Source organism: Bos indicus, chromosome 14, assembly GCF_029378745.1.
Source record: "Bos indicus isolate NIAB-ARS_2022 breed Sahiwal x Tharparkar chromosome 14, NIAB-ARS_B.indTharparkar_mat_pri_1.0, whole genome shotgun sequence".
In the NCBI taxonomy this organism is placed as follows: Eukaryota; Metazoa; Chordata; class Mammalia; order Artiodactyla; family Bovidae; genus Bos; species Bos indicus.
In genome coordinates, this window is record NC_091773.1 from 51,678,979 (window position 1) to 51,701,411 (window position 22,433).

General features: G+C 32.4%; 1 protein-coding gene across 7 annotated transcripts in view; it reads left to right on the top strand.

Annotated features, from left to right (window-relative positions):
- CSMD3 (CUB and Sushi multiple domains 3) overlaps positions 1–22,433 on the top strand; it is a 1,461,887-nt gene that overhangs the window by 571,832 nt on the left and 867,622 nt on the right. For 4 of the 7 annotated variants that reach the window (XM_070802767.1, XM_070802766.1, XM_070802772.1 and 1 more), the window contains exon 7: positions 14,383–14,694. The exons of the other annotated variants lie outside the window; for them this stretch is intronic. In XM_070802767.1, coding sequence (XP_070658868.1) covers positions 14,383–14,694 — 312 coding nt within the window. The remainder of the gene's footprint in view (positions 1–14,382; positions 14,695–22,433) is intronic. 7 annotated transcript variants of the gene reach the window in all.

The following is a 22,433-nucleotide window of genomic DNA, read 5'->3' on the forward strand; positions in this document are numbered from 1 at the left end:
CTTCTTTTCACAGCTATTTGTAAGGCCTCCTCAGACAGCCATTTTGCTTTTTTGCATTTCTTTTCCATGGGAATGGTCTTGATCCCTGTCTCCTGTACAATGTCACGAATCATCTGTCCATAGTTCATCAAGCACTCTATCTATCAGATCTAGTCCCTTAAATCTATTTCTCATTTCCACTGTTTAATCCTAAGGGATTTGATTTAGGTCATACTTGAATGGTCTAGTGGTTTTTCCCTACTTTCTTCAATTTAAGTCTGAATTTGGCATTAAGGAGTTCATGATCTGAGCCACAGTCAGCTCCCAGTCTTGTTTTTGCTGACTGTATAGAGCTTCTCCATCTTTGGCTTCAAATAATATAATCAATCTGATTTCAGTGTTGACCATCTGGTGATGTCCATGTGTAGAGTCTTCTCTTGTGTTGTTGGAAGGTGTTTGCTATGGCCAGTGTGTTCTCTTGGTAACTCTATTAACCTTGGCCCTGCTTCATTCCATACTCCAAGGCCAAATTTGCCTGTTTATTGACTTCCTATTTTTGCATTCCAGTCCCCTATAATGAAAAGGACATCTTTTTGGGGGGTGTTAGTTCTAAAAGATCTTGTAAGTCTTCATAGAACCATTCAACTTCAGCTTCTTCAGCATTACTGGTGGGGGCACAGGCTTGGATTACCGTGATACTGAGTGGTTTGCCTTGGAAATGAACAGAGATCATTCTGTCGTTTTTGAGATTGCATCCAAGTACTACATTTCAGACTCTTTTGCTGATGGTACTACATTTCTTCTAAGTGATTCCTGGCCATGGTAATAGATATAATGGTCATCCGAGTTAAATTCACCCATTCCAGTCCTTGGTTTTAGAAAAGGCAGAGGAACAAGAAATCAAATTGCCAATGTCTGCTGGATCATCAAAAAAGCAACAGAGTTCCATAAAAACATCTATTTCTGCTTTATTGAATATGCCAAAGCCTTTGACTGTGTGGATCACAATAAACTGTGGAAAATTCTGAAAGAGAAGGGCATACCAGACCACCTGACCTGCCTCTTGAGAAACCTATATGAAGGTCAGGAAGCAACAGTTAGAACTGGACATGGAACAACATACTGGTTCCGAATAGGAAAAGGAGTATGTCAAGGCTGTATATTGTCACCCTGCTTATTTAACTTATATGCAGAGTACATCATGAGAAACGCTGGGCTGGAAGAAGCACAAGCTGGAATCAAGATTGCCAGGAGAAATATCAATACCCTCAGATACGGAGATGACACCACCCTTATGGCAGAAAGTGAAGAGGAACTAAAAAGCCTCTTGATGAAAGTGAAAGGGGAGAGTGAAAAAGTTGGCTTAAAACTCGACATTCAGAAAACTAAGATCATGGCATCTGGTCCCATCACTTCATGGGAAATAGATGGGGAAACAGTGGAAACAGTGTCAGACTTCATTTTTGGGGGCTCCAAAATCACTGCAGATGGTGATTGCAGCCATGGAATTAAAAGATGTTTACTCCTTGGAAGGAAAGTTATGACCAACCTAGATAGCATATTGAAAAGCAGAGACATTACTTTGCCATCAAAGGTCCATCTAGTCAAGGCTATGGTTTTTCCAGTAGTCATGTATGGATGTGAGAGTTGGACTGTGAAGAAAGCTGAGCTGCAAAGAATTGATGCTTTTGAACTGTGGTGTTGGAGAAGACTCTTGAGAGTCCCGGACTGCCAGGAGATCCAACCAGTCCATCCTAAAGGAGATCAATCCTGGATGTTCATTGGAAGGACTGATGCTGAAGCTGAAACTGCAGTACTTTGGCCACCTCTTGAGAAGAGTTGACTCTTTGGAAAAGACCCTGATGCTGGGAGGGATTGGCTGCAGGAGGAGAAGGGGACGACAGAGGATGATATGGCTGAATGGCATCACCGACTTGATGGACATGAATTTGGGTAAATTCTGGGAGTTGGTGATGGACAGGAAGGACTGGCATGAAGCGATTCATGGCATTGCAAAGAGTTGGACACGACTGAGCGATTGTTCTGTACTGATACATAGAACACACTTTGTCTGAATCATCTTTCTTTGTCTTCACCTTAGAAATTGTTGTTCATCTTTCTGCTTTCAATATCATATATTTCCTTCAGGAATCTTCTCTTTAGTAAGTCACCCCCAAGACCAATTTATTGCTTCTATTATATATTCTAATCAAATTCTACATTTTACATGTTTTGTCAATTATATTTACACCACCTGTAAAAGCCACTGCAGGTTAGAGGCTTAAATCAGCAACGCTTTACTTTTGCTCACAGTTCTCTTGGTTTACAAGATGTTTCTGGACTCATTTATATATATAGCTGCAATAAGCTGGAGGGTTTCCTATACTGCAAGGTCCGATGTGGCCTCACTCATGGAAGTGACTCAGAATTGTCAGTTAGGGCACTTTGGTTCTTCTCCTTATTCCTTTCATTTTCTGGTAGACAAGTGAGAGTTCTTTCTATGGTAGTCTCATGAAATCTTTCCAAGAGTGTAAAGATAGAAGCTACAAAGACTCTTGGAGCTAATACATGATAATTTACATGATAATCATCTGCTGTGCTCTGCTGGTCATGGTAATTCAGGAAGACCAGTTAGATCCAATGGCATAGGGAAATAGACTGTAAGGAAATGGCAACCCACTCCAGTGTTCTTGCCTGGAGAATCCCAGGGATGGGGGAGCCTAGTTGGCTGCCGTCTGTGGGGTCGCATGGGGTTGCACAGAGTCGGACACAACTGAAGTGACTTAGCAGCAGCAGCAGCTAGCTGCAAACAGTTGCAAAGAATGGCCACCTTAAATCTAGCACACCAAACAAAATGCAGTCACATTTTATTGATTTCTTGTTTGTTTGCTCTTATGTTTATGTTCTCTCTCTCACTCATCATTGCATGCTAGCATTAATTCATGGCTAGCAGTTCAGTATATATGTGTTCATTGAATTCATCAAAGTTAGTGACCCTACTGGTATTTTAATTTTTATTCCCTAAATTGAATTCAAATATATTAATTTCACTTTAAAATGTAGTATTATCTGGAATGTAAATACATATATATTACTTCATAGATATATAGCACACAAGAGACCATGCCACATATTTATAGAGAAAAAAGTGAAATTCTTGAGTTCTAAGGGAATAGGAAGAAGTATATCATGAAGACTAAGAATACAAGCTAGTAAATCTGACAGTCTGAATAAAAGTGCTGGATATATCAAGGCTTTTATTTTTATTTCCCTTTCATTTTTATTGAGGCTTTAGCTCAAATGCCACTTTGCATTTCAGTGCCAGCTATTATATTAATCTGTTCATTCTTCATCTCTTCCCCTTGAATGTATTCTTTCATAGGAAACATACTGTATGTACTATTCACCTCTGAATCATTCAGTGCCTGATGTAGAGTGGGCACTTAGTATATTCTTATTAAATACCTGAGAGAATGAATGATTTAAGATAAACAGCTTGAGTTAATACAGGAATGAATGCCCTTAATCAGGTTATTTATCTCAGACTGTATTGATTTTAATTGTATCTGTTGCATATGATTTTACAAAGGTTAAATGAAAAATGTTTATCATGGAACTTGCATGAAGAGAATGATTTGTAATTGTTAAGAGCTTGGAATAAGTGAGGAATAGTGGCTATGGACTGGTTGATTCCTAGATCGTAGGATAAAAAGTTCTCTTAGTGAATTATCTACTCTCCATGAGTACTAAAATTTGTGTGAAACTGGGAGAAAAGACTTCTACTGTGGAATTTTCTGAAAATTAGAGAAGTCCTTACAGGTAAAAGTTCAGATTGAGAAATTTATAGACACTTTGGTTTAATCCAGAGAGGGAAAAAAAAAAAAAAAGGATCAAAACCTTGATCCAATTTAGCAACATATTAAGAAGGCGTAGAGATAATAATAAAAGTCTTATAACTATTAAGAAACAGACGATTTTCAAAGATAAGTGAAATTAGATTACTAAGAATTGGTATGAGGGGAAAAACTATAATAGTTAAAGGAGGGAAGAGTAATAGCCAGGCAGTTTATGTCAAGCTGAAACTGGATTATTAAAAAACAGCAAGACAGGCTATTGGATTGTATATATACATTTTCTGTATTTGACAGTGAAACAAGTATATGAAATTAGATTTATCCACAGGCTTGCATAAGCAAGAAATGTTGCTTTGTTCTCTTAAATTCAAATAAAATTGAGAGCCCCTGTTGTCCCTGATAGGAGGAGAGTTCTCTCCAGGTCATTGTTTGTGAAGCAGAAAAAACTTTGGCACCTTCTTCACTTGAGTTGCAGAAGAATCCACAGGGCGTTTGTAGTGCTTGGACAATGGCATCTGTCATTATTATTCAAGCCTGAATTTCCCGTGAAATCAGGTGATCCTGTGCTTGAGTAGGAATTCCTACAAACCTGAGTAAGAATCTTAGCCAAAGGTGAGCATTCAGGTTCCTGGACTCTTCCACTTTCCTGACATACCCCTAAGGGGTTGTGTATGCCATCTTCATTGCCTCTACTTGGCCCCCAACCTCTACCCAGGTCATTGCCTCTCTCTTATCACTTGGTGTAATCACCTCAAAAATACTAGAATGTTAGGAAACAAAAGCAATGAAAAGATCTTAGATCACATTTCTCTTTGCTGCTGCTAAGTCGCTTCAGTCGTGTCCGACTCTGTGCGACCCCAGAGACGGCAGCCCACCAGGCTCCCCTGTCCCTGGGATTCTCCAGGCAAGAACACTGGAGTGGGTTGCCATTTCCTTCTCCAGTGCATGAAGGTGAAAAGTGAAAGTGAAGTCGCTCAGTCATGTCCGACTCTTAGCGACCCCATGGACTGCAGCCTACCAGGCTCCTCCATCCATGTGATTTTTCCAGGCAAGAGTACTGGAGTGGGGTGCCATTTCCATTAAGTCCTGCCAAACCATCCTTCCTTCTAGCAAGGGTTTTGCAAGAGGGACCTGGAAAAAGTCAGACTTTTGTTGGAGAAGGAGGATGGAGAAATACAGAGATGACAGAAAATAAATAAATAACTTACATGTTGATCAGACATAAGTGTTTACATGTGCTGTTTTGTATTGGGGAGGTTAAGTAGAGGTGTAATGATTTTCATGAGTCATTATTGTGGTTTTGGAATTACACAATTGGGGTCCAAATCCTAGCTTTTTAATTTCCTAGCAAAGTGAGTTAGTGTATGTTGTAAAAGTAATTGAACTTTAATATCCTCAGCTCATGGGTACTTTTGAGGATGAAATGGATTGATTAGAACTGTGTCTAGAACACAGTAAGTGCTCAGTATGTTCTGATTGCTCTATAATATGTTCATTTAAATAGTCTGTTATCTAGTCATCTAAATTAACCATTAGAATGATGAGTATGTGTATAGTGTCTTAGTCACCTGTATTCAGAAGTTTGGGGAGATTAGATACCATCCCACAGGTGAAAAGCCAAATCTACATCATCCTCTTAAAAGTTAAAAGATATACTTCAAGACAATTGTTTATATTCATATTATTACCTGTAATTGGAATATACCAAAATCATCTGAATAGATATAAAGCTTTTGAGGTTTAAAATTACTTTAATGTTTAAGAAAACTTCCTTTGCTTTAATTAATCTCTTTTATCTGAAAGTCAATTAAGCTGTATATGATCTTAATCAAATAAATACTCTCAATAATTGATATAGGTGTCATACCTTTGTTTTATTGACATTATTTAAAAACAGTCTTTTTTGCTTATAGTCTTGAAATAAAATACAGTCTTTGTAGAAAAGGAATTCAACAGAGTAATTACATGAAGAAATACAAAGCCTTATCTTTCAATGTGGTAGTATATATTTTAAATACCCTAACATATAATTAATTATATGTAATACCCCAATATATAATGTATATTTGCCTTTCTAGTTAATGGTAGGTTTTGATGGTAAACTCAAGGTTCTTACCACTTCCAAAGGTTTTTAAAATTTTTTCTTCAATATGCTATATTGTAAAGCCAAGATTGGTATTTTTTCCCCCAAAAAATCACTCGTGCTACTAATTAATTAGCTGCTGCAGAATGAAAAGTGTTTTACAGAATGTTGTGCAGGAAAATAAGACTTTTTATGGCTTGAATTTCCTATTAAACTGTTCTACTTCAGCATATTTATGTAGATATTCACCTGTTGCTCAGCAACCTTTCCACAATAAATACCTTTATTGTGGAAAAATAGTCTTTCCTCCAAATTGCCAGCCCTTTCCTACCTGCCCACACCTCCCTTATATCCACTTCTTAGTAATGAACCTAGTTCTTGCAAATCATGTAACAACCACACGGAATCAGGTATCAACTTATAAATGCATCAGCAAGGAGTGTTCAGTGATCTTGCTGCAAGCTTCACTCTCCTCACCAAAACATACTTCTCAGCCTGCCCCTGTTATTTCTTTTGAGGAGAAGAAAACTTTACAATAAACTAATTCAAACTAGTTAAGCAATCACTCTCATATGTGAATTCTTTCAACCAAAAAGGTGTTTGTCTGATTATAAGAGAACAATTTGAGAAGGCAATATATAATCCTAAAGAACATTTTCTTTTTCGAAGTAGCATCTGTATACACAGAAAAATGTGGTAGTAGGTAAAGCTCCTTGATTCCTTTTAAATCATATCACATATGCAAAACATGCATTATGTATGCTTTATATTTAGGTATTAAAAAAAGACAAACACCTAGAGCTAATAAAAAGTGACGACCCCTCCTCCGCACCCCAAACTGGAATGCCATTTCAGAAGGAAATGGAGGATAAACATGGATACACTGAGATAGTCAAGGTAAGCAGGACACAGACACATGATGAGCTAGGTCAGGATAAAGCCTTCTCTTATTTTTTTTCTTTCAAACATGGTACATATAAAGGGTAACTCCACCAGTTGCTTTCCCTTGTTTCTTTCCCTCTGCTACACAATATCAAATATCATCATTACAAAATATTTTTGGTAGAGAAAAAGGTGCTGGAGAATAGAAGAAGAGGGAAATGCTACCCTCATTTGAAAAAATCACAAATGAAGGAGTGATTTAGGTGTTCTTAGATGCTCCTTCCTTTTTTCATACTATGTAATATAAACTACATTATGTTTTTACAGTGTTTATATCTGGATAGGTCAAATTTCTTTCTTATATTTATATCTTTGAAATACATTTAATGCCATAAAGTAAAATGTTTATATTTTTGAGAAAGACAGAGTAGTACATTTATCCACATTCATTCTTCCTTCATATATTTATGAAACATTCAAGGGGAAGTGAGAGATACACATGTATCAGACATGATTTCCACTTTCAAAATATAATTAACGTATATCATTTATTAAAGACAGCAAGGCTCTGGAAGTGAAGAGGTTTCTTATATTACACTTTGGAATACAAGATATGTATAATAGGATCCCTTTTTCCTAACAAGGCCTTTAAATCTTCAATGAGAATTGACAGCTATTTCACAAGATTTAAAATGGAAGGAAATTAGACATAGAAGGAAAGTGTGTGTTAAGTTACATTTATTTGTTTGGGGGAAACCGGGAATGATATATCCTTCTTTTGCTAAAAGATAAGACCTGCTATAGGAAAGAGGTCTCAAAATGCAGGATTCTAGGAAATTGTTTTAGAAAGGTGTAAAGGGGCATTCTACCCCTTTCTCTAACTCTTGTTTCAAAAGCTAGGTCCTCAAGTTTTATTGCCAGTATTGTCACTTTATGGAGGAACATTATGCTTAGATACACAAAAAAGGTTTCAGATGTATTTTGTGAATATTTATTCTTGTGAGTGGTGTATGTGTTTGTAACTTGGCACGTAAAAATTAAAAAAAAAAGACACCTTGGACCCACCACTGTACATTGTCAAGACTTCCAAAAATGTATGAAAAAGAGTGATAAGATACTGAAATTCCATTTTGCAACTTCATTTTAATCAACTAGGTGAAGCAAGAAATGGCTCTTTAAGAGAGAAAAGCTTCAAGATCATTGCAACCCTGTACTTAAACAATTTTTCCCTGGCATGAGCTTACTATATTTTTAGTACTAAAAGATTAGATGTCTGTTCTCTGACATTGTATTACAAAATGTGATAACATATTTTATAGACATATACATGCATTTATATACATATACAGTCTACATATGTGTACTATATATATATATATATTTTTTGGTTGACCAATAGAGTACTCTATATGATTTCTATAACTTGGTATTTTCTATATTTCATTTAGGTAAAGGTATTTATGCTTGTTTGGCATGTGGGTTTATCAAACTTTAATTAATCCAGATACGGAGTTTTAATCTTGTATGTAAACAACTTGGCGTTTTGTTGAATATTTGTTTTATAATCACTTATTTACTCTAGTAAATGTGGATTTGGTAAGTGAATCACTAAATCTTGATATCATCAGTTTCAACTTAGATTGAAAATATTTATTCACTTTGAATTTTAAAGCAGAGAGATCACTTGCATCTGATAAACAGTAACGCATCCACTTGCAAAAGGTAATATTGGTGTCCCGATTTAGTGCTTAGAAATTTAAATAGAGATACATAATATAAATATATATATCAATATATCAGTGAATTCAGAAAAAATAATGTATATTAAAGTATCAGGCCTATTTCAAAATTAATATGTACCTAATTTATTTAATTCATGATCATAGAAAATCTGTTATTCAAATTAGTGATAATTTTTTTAACTATACTATAATCAACTTCTTTCATATTTTAATGTGTCAGAAATCTGAATTTAGGTGACAGCATTTTTGTGTTGTCATGCCATAGTTTAATAGTTCAATAGTTTCTTTCTTAGAGGTGAATCTTATAATTAAGAATATATTATATTTAGTTAATAGATATTTTAATATCATTATCTTATGTATGTTCAAAGTACATGCAGCATTTTAATTTTAAATCAAAACTTTAGAAGACCAATATAGATCTGCCCTTTAAAATTAAGTAATAATCTAAATTTTCAGGATTTGTCTATTTATTTTTGTAGTCAGAGAGACAGTTTCATACTAGGTAATCACTGGCCAAGGACTTCCCTGGTGGCTCAGATGGTAAAGAATTTGCCTGAAGTGTGGGAAACCTGGGTTTGCTCCCTGAGTTGGGAATGTCCCCTGGGAGGAGGGCATGGCAACCCACTCCAGTATTCTTGCCTGGAGAATCGTTATGGACAGAGGAGCCTAGCGGGCTACAATCCATGGGGTTGCAGAGTCGGACAGAACTGAGCAACTAAGCAGATAATGACTAGTCAAACATAGATTATTTATATTTTTCCTACAATTTAAGGACTACTTTCTATTTCAGTTTATTCATCCCTTCTGTAAGTTGAATTCATAGTATACACATATTCACCAAATTATACTATTAAATACTGAGCTATACATATTTAGGATATTGGCATTTGTAATGTTTAAAATGCAAAATATTTATTTTCCCAACTGCAGTATGCTTCCTGAAAATACATATGCTAACATTTATAGAGTATTTAAATGATGACTCATATAGAATTGCTTCATTAGTTGTATTTATATTTTATTTTGATGTTGTTTTGTATATTTTTCTTTTGCATGTTTTCATGTTAGATGTTTATTGCATTTTTTTCGTTATATATCATGATAACACAAAAGTATTCAGTGAGGATTATTTTGTTATTAAAGCTTTTATTCAAATGTTTAATTTGAAATGCTAAACTTAGTGGAACAGAATTTATATTTTATATAAAATAACAAGACATATATATCTAAAAGCCACTTCTATGAATATGCACCTGTGTTTAACATGTACTTATATAGCTATATGCATTTTGGGATTTCCACTTATATCTCTAGCAACATATTCTTTATGTTTGAGTTACACAGAAATTACAAAGCAATATAGCATAATTTTTTAAAAATATGTAAGGCTAAAATTTTAATCAAAATGAAATTCAAATTCAATTTTTATTTAATACATGTTCTAAATGACACATGTATAAATTGCTTTACATAAATTATGTTTAGTCCTTTGCATATAGATGTTGAAATAGGAAAGCATTCAAAAACAAATTTTATTATGATACTAAAGTCCAAGTTTAATTTTATAATTTAATTTTGCTGTTATATACATTTGCCAATTTACATGTGTAACATATGTCATTTTCCATTATCATAATTCCAAGATGACATATAGTTATGATTTTAGAAGCATGTTTATATATGTATATCATTTCATTTTATTTTTATAATTGGAAATGTTTGCTTTCAAATATTAATAAAATTATATTTTAGATGTGTTTATATTATAAACATATAATTTATAAATATATCTCAAGCAGTTTAGTTGACAGGATAATCTGATTGTGATAAATTATATCGGGTATACATGATTTGATTTCCAATGAAGAATGGGTATTTTGGATGTACAGTTTATTCATAAATTTGGGTTGTATGTCTTGTAACATCATTTAACATTGTGCTATTATAGACAACACCTATATAACTGTATAGTCTACTTAAAATTTTTTTAAAAGAAACCAAACTATTATATTTTAATATTCAATTAGATATATAATATATTCAATATGGCATTGTTGCTATATATAATCCTAAGCCTTTTTCCTGCATCGACAATTTCCTTATAAAACAGTTAGGTATGCAAGATTATTGAGTGTTTTGAAACTGTTAAATAGTGCATTTTGACAATTTAAAAATCTTTGTTTCACACACTGCCAATTTAAAGTGGTACCAAAAATAGTATTCTAAATTGGTCTACATTTTAGATAAATGGTTATAATATATGACATAACTATATGGTGATGGATGATTTTATTGCCTTATAAGGAAATCATTGTTTTTATGTATATATATATCAAAAATACATGACTAAATTTAGATGTACTTCTGCTTCCTGCCATTATGAGCTATACTAGTTTTTACTCTACAGAAATTTGAATATTCTAAACAAATTCATTTCACACTAACATTGTAAGCTATCAAGGTTTGAGAATGTTGACATGAATCTTCAAGTAACTTTTACCTATCCAAATAAATCTTCAGTTTCCACACTTTTTCAAAGTGATGTTTTTGAAAGTTCAAAACAAAGCCATCAAATTTCCCTTTCTTTGGAATAATTCTTCATTTCATTACATTGTTTGAAATATGACATTGCCATGTTAAAATTGTAATCATATTTCATTTGTGAAATTTATCCTCTTTATGATTGATAGTATTACATTAAAATTATTTTTGAATCCATCTATTCTTACATTTTTCTTTTGATAAATATTCCTTAAGGATCTACTATGTACCAGGCACTAGCCTAGATAACTTGGGTTTCAGCAGTGAATGGAATTTGCCTAAATCTCAGCCTTTAGGGAGCTTGTATTATAGTATGGGGAAGAAAAATTATGAAAACAGAATATTAGTAAAACATAATAACTAGTTGGTAAAATATATTATTGAAATATGTAGTTAGCTAGATTATGGTTATTAAATTGTTTTTTCAATGCTTTATTCAAATATTACACCCTGTTCTGAATTCAGGTTAAGAGAATAATATTGCTATTAGCCAGTGATAGATTCAGCCATTACTGAAGATTTTAAGATTGGGATAGCTAGCATATCCTGGGTCTAATTGTTACTAAAGATGAGTTCTAGCTCATAAATTTGGTTAGGAAATGTACTTATTGCCTGGAGTCTTCAAGAATATGGGCATTTTGAGATTGGTCTGTTGATCTTAAAAGATTAGTTTTAGCAGCAGCTTGGACACATTCCTAAGAATTACCCCAGATTCATTTACCCAAATACTAGAGATTATTTGGGCTTCCAAATAATCTTTGGGTGGCTCAGATGGTAAAGAATCCACCTACAATGCAGGAGACCCAGGTTCAGTCCCTGGTTTGGGAAGATCCCCTGGAGAGTGAAGTGGCTACCCACTCCAGTATTCTTACCTGGAGAATCCTATGGACGGAGAAACCGACAAGCTACAGTCCATGGAGCTGAATAGAGTTGGACACAACTGAGCAACTAAGCTCAGAGATTATTTAGGATTAATGTAATGACCTTCAATGATGAAACATAATAAATAGCTGTTTAATTTGCTTCTATGTTAAAGGTATAATAGACACACTGAGATTCGAGACAGTACAAATTCCACAATTTTTCATACTTTTAGATTGCATTTAGCAACATATGTTTATATTTAAATAGTTTCCTTTTTTAAACTAAACCTGAAAGCCCAGACTTTATGATAAAGTTAGGAAGAGTTCAAAGCATTAGTTTCTTTCATAAAGAAAGGTACAGTTAAATTCCCCAGAGAATAGTATGGACCAGGTAATTGTTTTTATAGTAATGAGTACATGGACATCAAAATGTCTGATTTACCATGAGATCAGTTACTAAATATTAGTAATGCAAGTGTAGTTATTAATCATGTGACTAAAGAAAGCCTTTACCATATATTAGCTTAGTAAACATTACTGGCTAATTTTCGTAACCAATATGCATTTACTAGATTCTGATCTTCACAAAATAACTTGAATATTCTATAGCATCTTTTTCTGATTAAGGCTTTAAAATATATTAAAAATCTTTAAAATTACTTGATAATTGTCATACTTCATTTACCACTGGCCACCACAAAGTATAATCATTTAATTCTTCTGAATTTCTAAATAAAATTTTTAAAAAGTGGTAAACAATCCACTTGCCAATGCAGGGCACCCAAGAGACAGAATTTTGACCCCTGCATCTGGAAGATCACCTGGAGTAGGAAATGGCAACTCACTCCAGTATTCTTGTTTTGCAAATTCTATGGACAGAGGGGCCTGGTGGGCTACAGTCTATGAGGTAGCAAAGGATTTGACACAACTGAGCAACTGAGCACACACACATATAACAACACAAGCTGGAAGAATTAGCAATGGACAAGAACTCTTTTGCTTGCTTTTGAACGAGGGATGGCTCTTGTTTGACTTCCTTTTTGACTTGAAAGCAGAAACCTGAATTACTTGTTCTACTAATCACCTGCCTACAGCTAAAGAGGGGTGGGGGAAGAAGGCAGAACATTTTCAAATCACATAATGTGATATAGCTGTTTTGTCTCTTGCAAAATGATTAAAATATTCCTTTGCATTTTGTTTAATATATATATATGGACAGAAGTTTGAAATGCAGTTTGTTGAGAAGGCAAAGTATATGAAGACTTACACCCTTTAATGGCTTTAAACAATAGTCAGAAGTTTTGTAACCAGGAGCTGACTATTGGTTCTAATTAGTAATTGTTCCTCAAAAATTCAGTTACTTTTTTTTTTTCTTATTAGGCATTTTATCTGTCAAGATCCATTTAAGCATATCTTCAGTCAGTTTCATGCTTCTGTTATAAAAATTGTATCTTTTTGTCATTATGTGAGAATTATTCTCTACCAAGTACAATTTTTGAAAAAAGAGTTTAAGTGAAAGGAAAAAGAAAATCCTAATTTGGAGTCTTTAAAACAATTATAAAATTATAGTGAACTTTTATAAGATTAAGAATATGCAGATTTACTGTGACATACTTATGAGATATTTGTAAATTTTAAACCACTTTTTAAAACTATTTTGTGTGAATGAAATTTTCATGCTAATAGTTAATTTTTGGTCATTTCTATATAAAATAATTTGTGTATTTTAAGTAATTTAAATCTCAAATTTTACTTTAAAAGTCTGAAAAATATTACCCAACTTCCAAACCAACCCACTAAATTCTAAAGTATATATATAGCTCATGACATTGAATATTTTATCATGTTGGCTTTTTTCTGGCAAATGAGGTAAAGATAGATATTTACAAGGAGTAATTATTTCAGACTTTTTTAAATCATTTTGTCTTCAATTTTGTTTTGATTTTTAAATTCTCCTTTCTTCACTTGTTTGTCTTAAAATTAAAAAAAATGATATTTTCCCCAGAAATCATGATGAGATATGGCATAGACTATTCAAAGCATTCTTTTGAGAAAAGTGTGGTTACATAGTTACCCATTCTGTCAAAACTTGTCACTTACTAGGCATTTGTTGCTAAAAATCGCCTGTAAATAAATAATGAATAAGATTTATTCAAGGTCAGATAAAGGGTTTACTGTTTCTCCTTTTTCTCCCTAATGTGTTACAATTAAAATGTGATATGTTTATGTGTAATAACTCTTCATACATTGATTGATATAAACAAAACATCAGATCTGGTTACTTCACATTTTAGTGGCGTGTTTGTGTTTTGCCTTTTTATGTTAATTATACTTAAGGTGATAGAAGAGAATATAATTTATGAAATTTATCAGAAAAAAAAAAAAAACAACATTTAAAAGAAAAAGTTAGCATCTAGTGCTACTGTGTCCCACAGGTTCTTCTACATTGACCCACACTACCTCCACTGGTGAGTTAGAGGAGCATAACAGGACTGCCACTGGTGCTATTGCTGTTGCTAGCACATCTGCAGATGTTACTGTATCCAGTGTTACAGCTGTCACCATCCATAGACTTTCCGAGGAACAGCGAGTGCAAGTAAAGAATCTCAGAAATTCAGGTCTGGACCCCAACACATCCAAGGACGGGCTCTCACCTCATCAAGCAGATACACAAAGTACAAGGAGAAGACCAAGAAATGCTGAACAGATAGAAAGAACTAAAGAGCTTGCAGTTGTTACTCATAGAGGTATTGGATGTTATTTTACTTGTGCCCATTTAGTTACAGCCAAAGCTATGTTTTGGTAATGATTCCAATTAGAGAATGAGCTGAAACAGAGCCAAGATGTAGGAAATGCAAGAAAGAATTCTAAGTAGCTGAAAAATATAGACAGTAAGCCAGAACTTGAATACTTTGAAAACATAAAAGTTAGAATTAAAAAAAAAATTCAAAATGAAATTCAAATGTTGGAGGGAGGAGGGAGTAAATATAGAAAGAAAATAATACATAAATGATAGTAAAAACAAAACAACTATTGTGTATTATATACCAATTATGGTATCTAGATAAAATCAAATTAAAAGAACCATTTTTCTATTAATAAGTGTACATATTTACAAATTGATGATTTAGCCAATGTAGTAATTTTCATATTTGCATGCATTTTTTGTTATACAAATGCCAATTAATTATTGAGAAAATAGATAACTAGATTGGGAATAATGGAAACTTTATGTCTGGTGATTATTTTATATAGCTTATTCTACTATTTCTGAATTACCTGTTGAACCATATGATTGTACTGAGAACAGATTTCTCATTTTGAAAAGGTAACAGTTATTCCAGGCTTCCCTTGTGGCTCAGCTGGTAAATAATATTATTGCAATGCGGGAGACCTGGGTTCGATCCCTGGGTTGGGAAGATCCCCTTGAGAAGAGAAAGTTTACATACTCTAGTATTCTGGCCTGGAGAATTCCATGGATTATAGTCCAACGGGTCGCAAAGAGTCGGATACGACTAAGCGACTTTCACTTTCCCTTTCAACAGTTATTCCTTGATATTATGACTCCAAGTTTAAGTGTTCCTTAATTTCCTATTTTAATTTTTAGAGATAAAAAAGCAGAGTCAAATTATATGTTGATAGTTTTCTAGGCAATTAATATAAGTCTATAGTTTACAAAATTTAGGAAGTGTAGCAAGAATTTTTTTTTTTTTTTTTGGTAGCAGCTTCACTGGAAAAAATAGTGCAGTATGAAACACTAAAGAGATTTTATATTGATGTGTTCATCAGTGGAAATATTAACGAAATGAACATATTTCAAGTACAAATATTTACTCCAGCTCTGTTTCCAACTCAAAGTTATATATTCTCCAAAATGGCAATGATTTTTGTAGTATGGTTATGCATAGTTTGCATGATATATAGGTAATGGAAAACCATTCAGATGCTTAGTACAGACTAAGGAAAAAATAATTAAGATGTATTTGCATAAATTGATTTAAAATCATACATCTCAGAAATTCATTTTCCATCAAAATTCATACTGAAAGCAGTTACCTTGATTCTCTTTACTAAGAAGCATTCTAAAGTGAATTCTTAGCATGTGGTAATCTCCTTTAAAGGATTAAATTGATATCACCTTAGTTCTCTATTCACTCTCCTACCATGACTACTTCCACTCATATGAATATAGGGATCATTATCAGATTTACAATTGTTTAATCAAGTAGATAGATTTTTTTATTACAGGGAAGTAAAAATGTATAAATATTGAAATATTGATTAAGAAAAAAGCCCTTCAGTTTAGTGTTTTCACTCTCTTTGAAAATTTGCATGCACTAACATAGACAAATTTCCCTGTATTCATTCTGTTGTCCATTGAAGAAAGGCAGGTAACTTTTGGACATGAGTTTATTGTTTATTTAACTAATAATACATATGTTCCAGGTAAAGTTTGCCATCAAGTGATTTGAGAAACCCTGGTGCTATATATATATATATATATATTAAATATTTTGTAGAACTTGAACAAATAATTCAGATTGAAAACAGAATAGTTATCAATTACTAAAGTGATTTGAAAGTTAATCTAAAATTTTGAAGTGCATTCAGCCAAATTTCAATTAAGCATCAAGATTATGCCCTTGATTAATTTCAGTGCTCACATTTTCTCAATTGTTATAATAATCTTCCAATGCTGTGTTAGCATTCATAGCATTTAGACCTGTTTCACTTGTATTCTTTCTAGAATAGTGTTTATGAATATAGACATATCACTGAATATGATATTCAGTGATGCCATCTACCTTGGAAATAAATATTTTTAATTATTGATATTTAAATTATGTGTGCAGAAAACATTTTGAATGTTATGTTCATTTTTAGTGACTTAAATTATTATACTTGCATCAAATCTTTATACAAACCTCAATATATAGTTGTATTTTCAGACATAAAGCAGTCCTCAAAGACTTGACTCTTAAGCTGGACCAAATCTCTAAATAGGAATTTGCTGACATGAAAACAATATTCTTTTAAGCAATAAATTTTAGTTTACCCAACATGCCTGACATACCAACTGACGTCTGTTCTGTGCAAAATAAGGATAAATAATACATGCCCCTTCTTTTTGAGAGACTGAGAGAGAGTAGAGGACATGGAGAAATCCATCCTGGTGGGACAAGGAAGATTTTGTAAATCTCATGGCTGAGCGGAGTACTAAAGGAGATATAGGATATATGTGGGCAGTGAGTCCTTTAATTGATGTTTTAGATGAGTCAATAAAGATAATGCAAAACTAACTTGCCTAATTTTTCTAGATATTTTAAAGAAAAAAAATGTCCTGTTCTTCTATTCCATTCTCCACAATGTAATCAGAATTAACTTTTAAAAATGAAAACCTGATCACATTCCTTCATTGCTTTAAAGCTTCCACTGGTTTCCCAGTGACTTTCCCAGTGACTTTGGGAATAAAACCAAACTTGATGATAACCCATGAGATCCTCTTATGTTTTATTGTCTACATCTCCAAATTCATCTCATGCAACTCTGATAATCACTGTTTTTTGCCAAACAGATTTACTTTTAGCTTGTCAAACGTACCATATTCTTTTTTGCCTCAGGCTAGTCCCATAAGCTATTCCTTCTTCCTTTCAATCAAGTCATTCTAATTCCTTTTCCAAGATTTAGCTGAAATTGTCAATTCCTTGAAATTTAGACTTTCCTGCTGTAACTCACCATTTTAAATCCTGTAGGTAGGGAGAGGATGAGTCTTGTTCATGGTTCATTCCCAGTCCTTAGAACAGCTTCTGACTCATAGACATATTTAGATAATATTTAGTAAACTGATGAATAAATATTTGCAATTTCACTAGCCAGAATATTCATCCAGCTTACTTAAAGGCTAAAAATTATATTTTTCAATATAATCAAATGTTCATGTAGTTCAATTTAAAAATAGCTATTTTGTTATAGTTATAATAACCAATGTTTTTAATCCCTTTGAAAACCAAAAGTATTCTTACAAACTTAAAATGAAATACTGCTTTTTATTATATTACTACTTAAAATTCACAGAGTAAAACTAGATATAAATGCCTTGCTTATGGCCTTTTTACATTTATAAAGTCAAAGAAAATTTATTGATAAACACAAAATAATAAAGTCAGTAAACTATATACGAATAAATATTAATGTAATATTATGAATATTATTTTGCTGAGATTAACTATCATCTAAAGCATATATACAATAGAGATTGTGATAGCATAGGTTTTTTGATGCCTACAAGTGCATACAAAGTTTTGCACTGTGATCGTGTCCATTTTTCATTTTTTTTTCTATTCACACTGCAATTAAACTTTCATGTCTATGATGTCTTTTGGTCATTGCTACTTCCTAATTTGTCTATTCTTAATAACTTGAGGCAATTAAAGTACTTAGTATTATCACTATGAAAACAAAGAAAACATAAACAATGAAATTGCACTTAGTATGTGGCACTTGGCATTTGTTAAGTGTATAGACTCAAAAGTCTACATATTAATTTATGAAAAATTAAGTCACTGTAATGAATTTATTATAAAAGCTGCACAATTAATGAATAATTCGAAAAAAAACTTGGAATATTTATCAAAGGTTTTTCAATCTCTGTAGGGTTCTGCCCCAAATAATTTTTCCTATAGTACTATAATTAAGCATCAGTAATTCAATTTAAGGTATGTTCCTAAAAAATTTTTTTTTTCAGTTTCTACTTGTTCTCAGTGAAAGAAAACCCCTTCTGATTTTTTCCATTTGAAAAGAGTCTTAGACATGAAATAAAATAAAAGAAGGAAAAGAGAAAAATATTGATGAAGAATGTTGGTTTAAATCTTCTTTAAATAGTATGTTAACACCACAGTTTATTAGTGCCCAATAGTTTTCAAAATGAACATTTTATTTTATTGATTGGATTTTAGTCTACTTTTCTCACCTACTGTGCATGAGAGTCTTTTCAGGTCACATGAAATATTAGGGTTGAATTTCCCTATCAGTAAAATAGTATTGTAGTATTATATTAGGGTTATAGTGAGGATTAAACACAGTATTAGGTGGAAATGCCAAAAAACCTCAAGTATTTTCTCCCAGTGTAAAGACAAAACCAAATTGCCCACCATTATTGGTTCGTTTTGAGGTCAGAGAGCTAGGCTGAGTCTGTACTCTACCCCTTATTATGTGTATGATTTTGAACAATAACTTCAGCTTTAGAACCTGCAATTTCTTGGTAACTGAGAGTAGCTACCTGTAGGTATTTCATAATTATGTGAAAGAATTTAGCACAGTTGTTGGCTTATGTTCAGTAGATAGTAATTGTGTTTATTTTTACTATTATTCATCAAATATATTTAACTCTTGCTATCTATGTGACATTGCTCTGGATAGTAGAGGTATAAAAATGTGCAATTCAGGCTGTACTATGGAATAGTCTATATAACTTATTTTATAAAGGGAAGCTTATTATGAAAAAAATTGCCAGAGCAGTGTTTTTTTTTTTTTTTTACGTTACTTAAGTAAAGGAGAGGGATCAATTGCCTCTAAATGTAAAAGTCAAGAAAGGCTGCACAGAAATAAGGTGTTTTTACAAATTCTTGAGAGATGAACAGAAGTTTTCAACTAGTAAATTGTGTTTATATTACTAAGATATATAAAAATTGCTGTAAGTGGATAATGTGCTGAATAGATATATGATGACTGTATATCAAAATAAGTAAAGGAAATATTCAACATTCCTTAAAAGGATTATTTGCAGTTATATAAATAAACCTAAAAACAATTGATCTTTTTAGTTTATAGATTATCCAGATGTTTAAAATTAGATACCATAGTATCTAGTGATATTTTAAATTCTATCAGAATAGTTTTTTGCTTGAAGTATAAGAATTTTTTTGAAATTATTTATAAATTTTTATGTAACGTACCTTTTCTAACAATCTCTAAATACCATAATTTATTACTATATCTCCAAGAGTTTTAATTCATCGTTGACTTAGTAAGAAATATGGAGTATGATTAAAACATTATGTAAAGGGTCCTTAATTTCTAGGATTTTATATTTTAAAATAGATGGAATCTTTTAGATTATTTACTACAACACCATTACTTCTTATAGGAAATTGTCATCTGAAAAAGGCCATGTGAAAATCCAATCTTCATACTGATAAACTAGTATTCATTCATCCTTCTATTTACTCATGGTTCATAAAGGCTTAATGCATGAAGACCCTTTTATTAGGTGATATTAAGGTTAAAGTAATATAGATGACAACCATATTTGGGTTTTCTTCCTCAAGAGTTTAATATTTATATTATTGAAAATAGTAATTTAATGTATTTTACTCTAGATAAGTTTTTAAACCATTGTTTTTCTTACATAATACAGTAGTATGAGATTTATTTTTTTCCCTAGTATGTAGACAATTCCTGTCTGCTGTTAATAAGCAACCTTGGTAGTTGGTACTTTCATGTAAAAGTGTCAATATATTCTTCTAAAAAGTTTCCATATACATATATAATAATTATAAACACTCTTTTATTGTTTTCCTTAGAAATTTAGATGACTGTATCATCTTGTGTAGTTAAATATGTGTCATCAGCATTTCCTGCCATTGATGGTACTTATTTTGATGTAGTGTAGCAAATGCTTCCAGTATATTTAATAATAGCTAATGATCTTATTAATAGAACTGAGCAGGGTTTTAACTTAGTTTATAAGGTAAGGAGGGCTTCCCTGGTGGCTCAGATGGTAAAGAATCTACTTGCACTGCAGGAGACAAGGGTTTGATCCCTGAGTTGGGAAGATGCCCTGGAGGAGGGCATGGCAACCCATTCCAGTATTCTTGCCAGGAGAATCCCCATGGACAGAAGAGCCTGGCAGGCTACAATCCATGGGGCTGCAAAGAATCTGACATGACTGAGTGACTAAACACAGCACATAATGTAACATGAAATTATATTTAACTGAAATTTAATATGATGTATAACCGCTCCCTAAGGGCAGCATAAAAGAAAATCTATTTTAATTACTGGCTTGTAAGTAGAATTTTTAATTGTTTTCAACTTTAAGGTAAGAACAGTTAATTCAGCATACATTATTAACTTTAGGTCAGCAATTTTAATCCAAACAAAAGCAGGAATTAAAAAAAAATATCATAAGCAATATTTTTTTCAAGTAACATCATCTGAGTTTTACATTGCTCAATAAAAAGAGGAAAACAACATACTATCAGATATACAATCTACATTGAATTTCCAGTTTATTTCAAAAGTCACATACTATGATAGGTAACCATTTTGTTTAAAACAGTGGACTGTAATATGACAAAAACTCTATTGTGTAGAAATAACAGTTCTTGGGTGCCTAGTAGGTGCCTTTCACTAATAGGTTATTTGGCCATATGTAAAATACAGTTTAAGTCTTTTCAATAGTTTGAAAGTACCTATTTTCAAACTATATATTAATATCTTTATAGAGTATAGATTTATAAATTGAAAACATTCTTTTTTTATTAATCTTCATACGCTGCATCACCATGAGAAAATTAATTTATGGATGGTTACTTAGATCTTTGTGGATACTGATATGTGTTTATCAAGTATCAGGGCTTATTACACATATTATCTCAATGCTTAAGCATATAAGCTTAAGTTCATAAAATTTAAAATATAGTCTCTATTTTCAAAGGAAAAGTATAGAGATAAAATAATAGTAAAAAATTATTGGTCAATTCTAAGAGAAATAATTTCTACAGAATGAGAATGTTAGGGTGAGTTATAGATGCCTTTTAAAATTATAATATGTTATACATAGGAGAGATCAAACCTATTCTGCTGTAGGTTCTAGAACTTCGTGTATGAAACCACAGGAAGATACAAAATATAGAGAAAACTATTCTAACACTGAGTTCTGTTCAAATATAGATTGTGTGCTTCAGAAAGCAGCAAATTCCTAAGTCACTGATAAGATATATAAGCATAGCTTGATGGACAAATTGGGTATTTGAAAAGTATTTAAGCATTAAAGTATTGAAATGATATGATATGACCACCACTATCCCTTCTAATCCAAGTGTCTATCCAGAGATCTCATACTTGATCGATTTATCATCATCTTCTATTTTCTCTTGAGGTTTGAACTGACCTGGACTTATCTTTATGGTTATCTCATTGTAGAGAGAGATAAATTAAAGCAAGCATAGAAGTGGCCAACACTACCATCAAGATAGTTGGATTGGTACTCTCTTTATCCCAGTTAATGGAACTCAGCCATATAAACATTTTTCACCAGGACAACTGCCAAATATATGCCTTAAGTTCCAGAACCTCTTCATTTGAGGACCTAACTTTAGGTAGTTAATGTCCAACATTAACTTTAACATTAATTTCCAACAGGTTCTTTATCAAGACTTTCTTTCATTTGTCCGTTCCTTTGTTCCTTCCTTCCCTTCCCTTC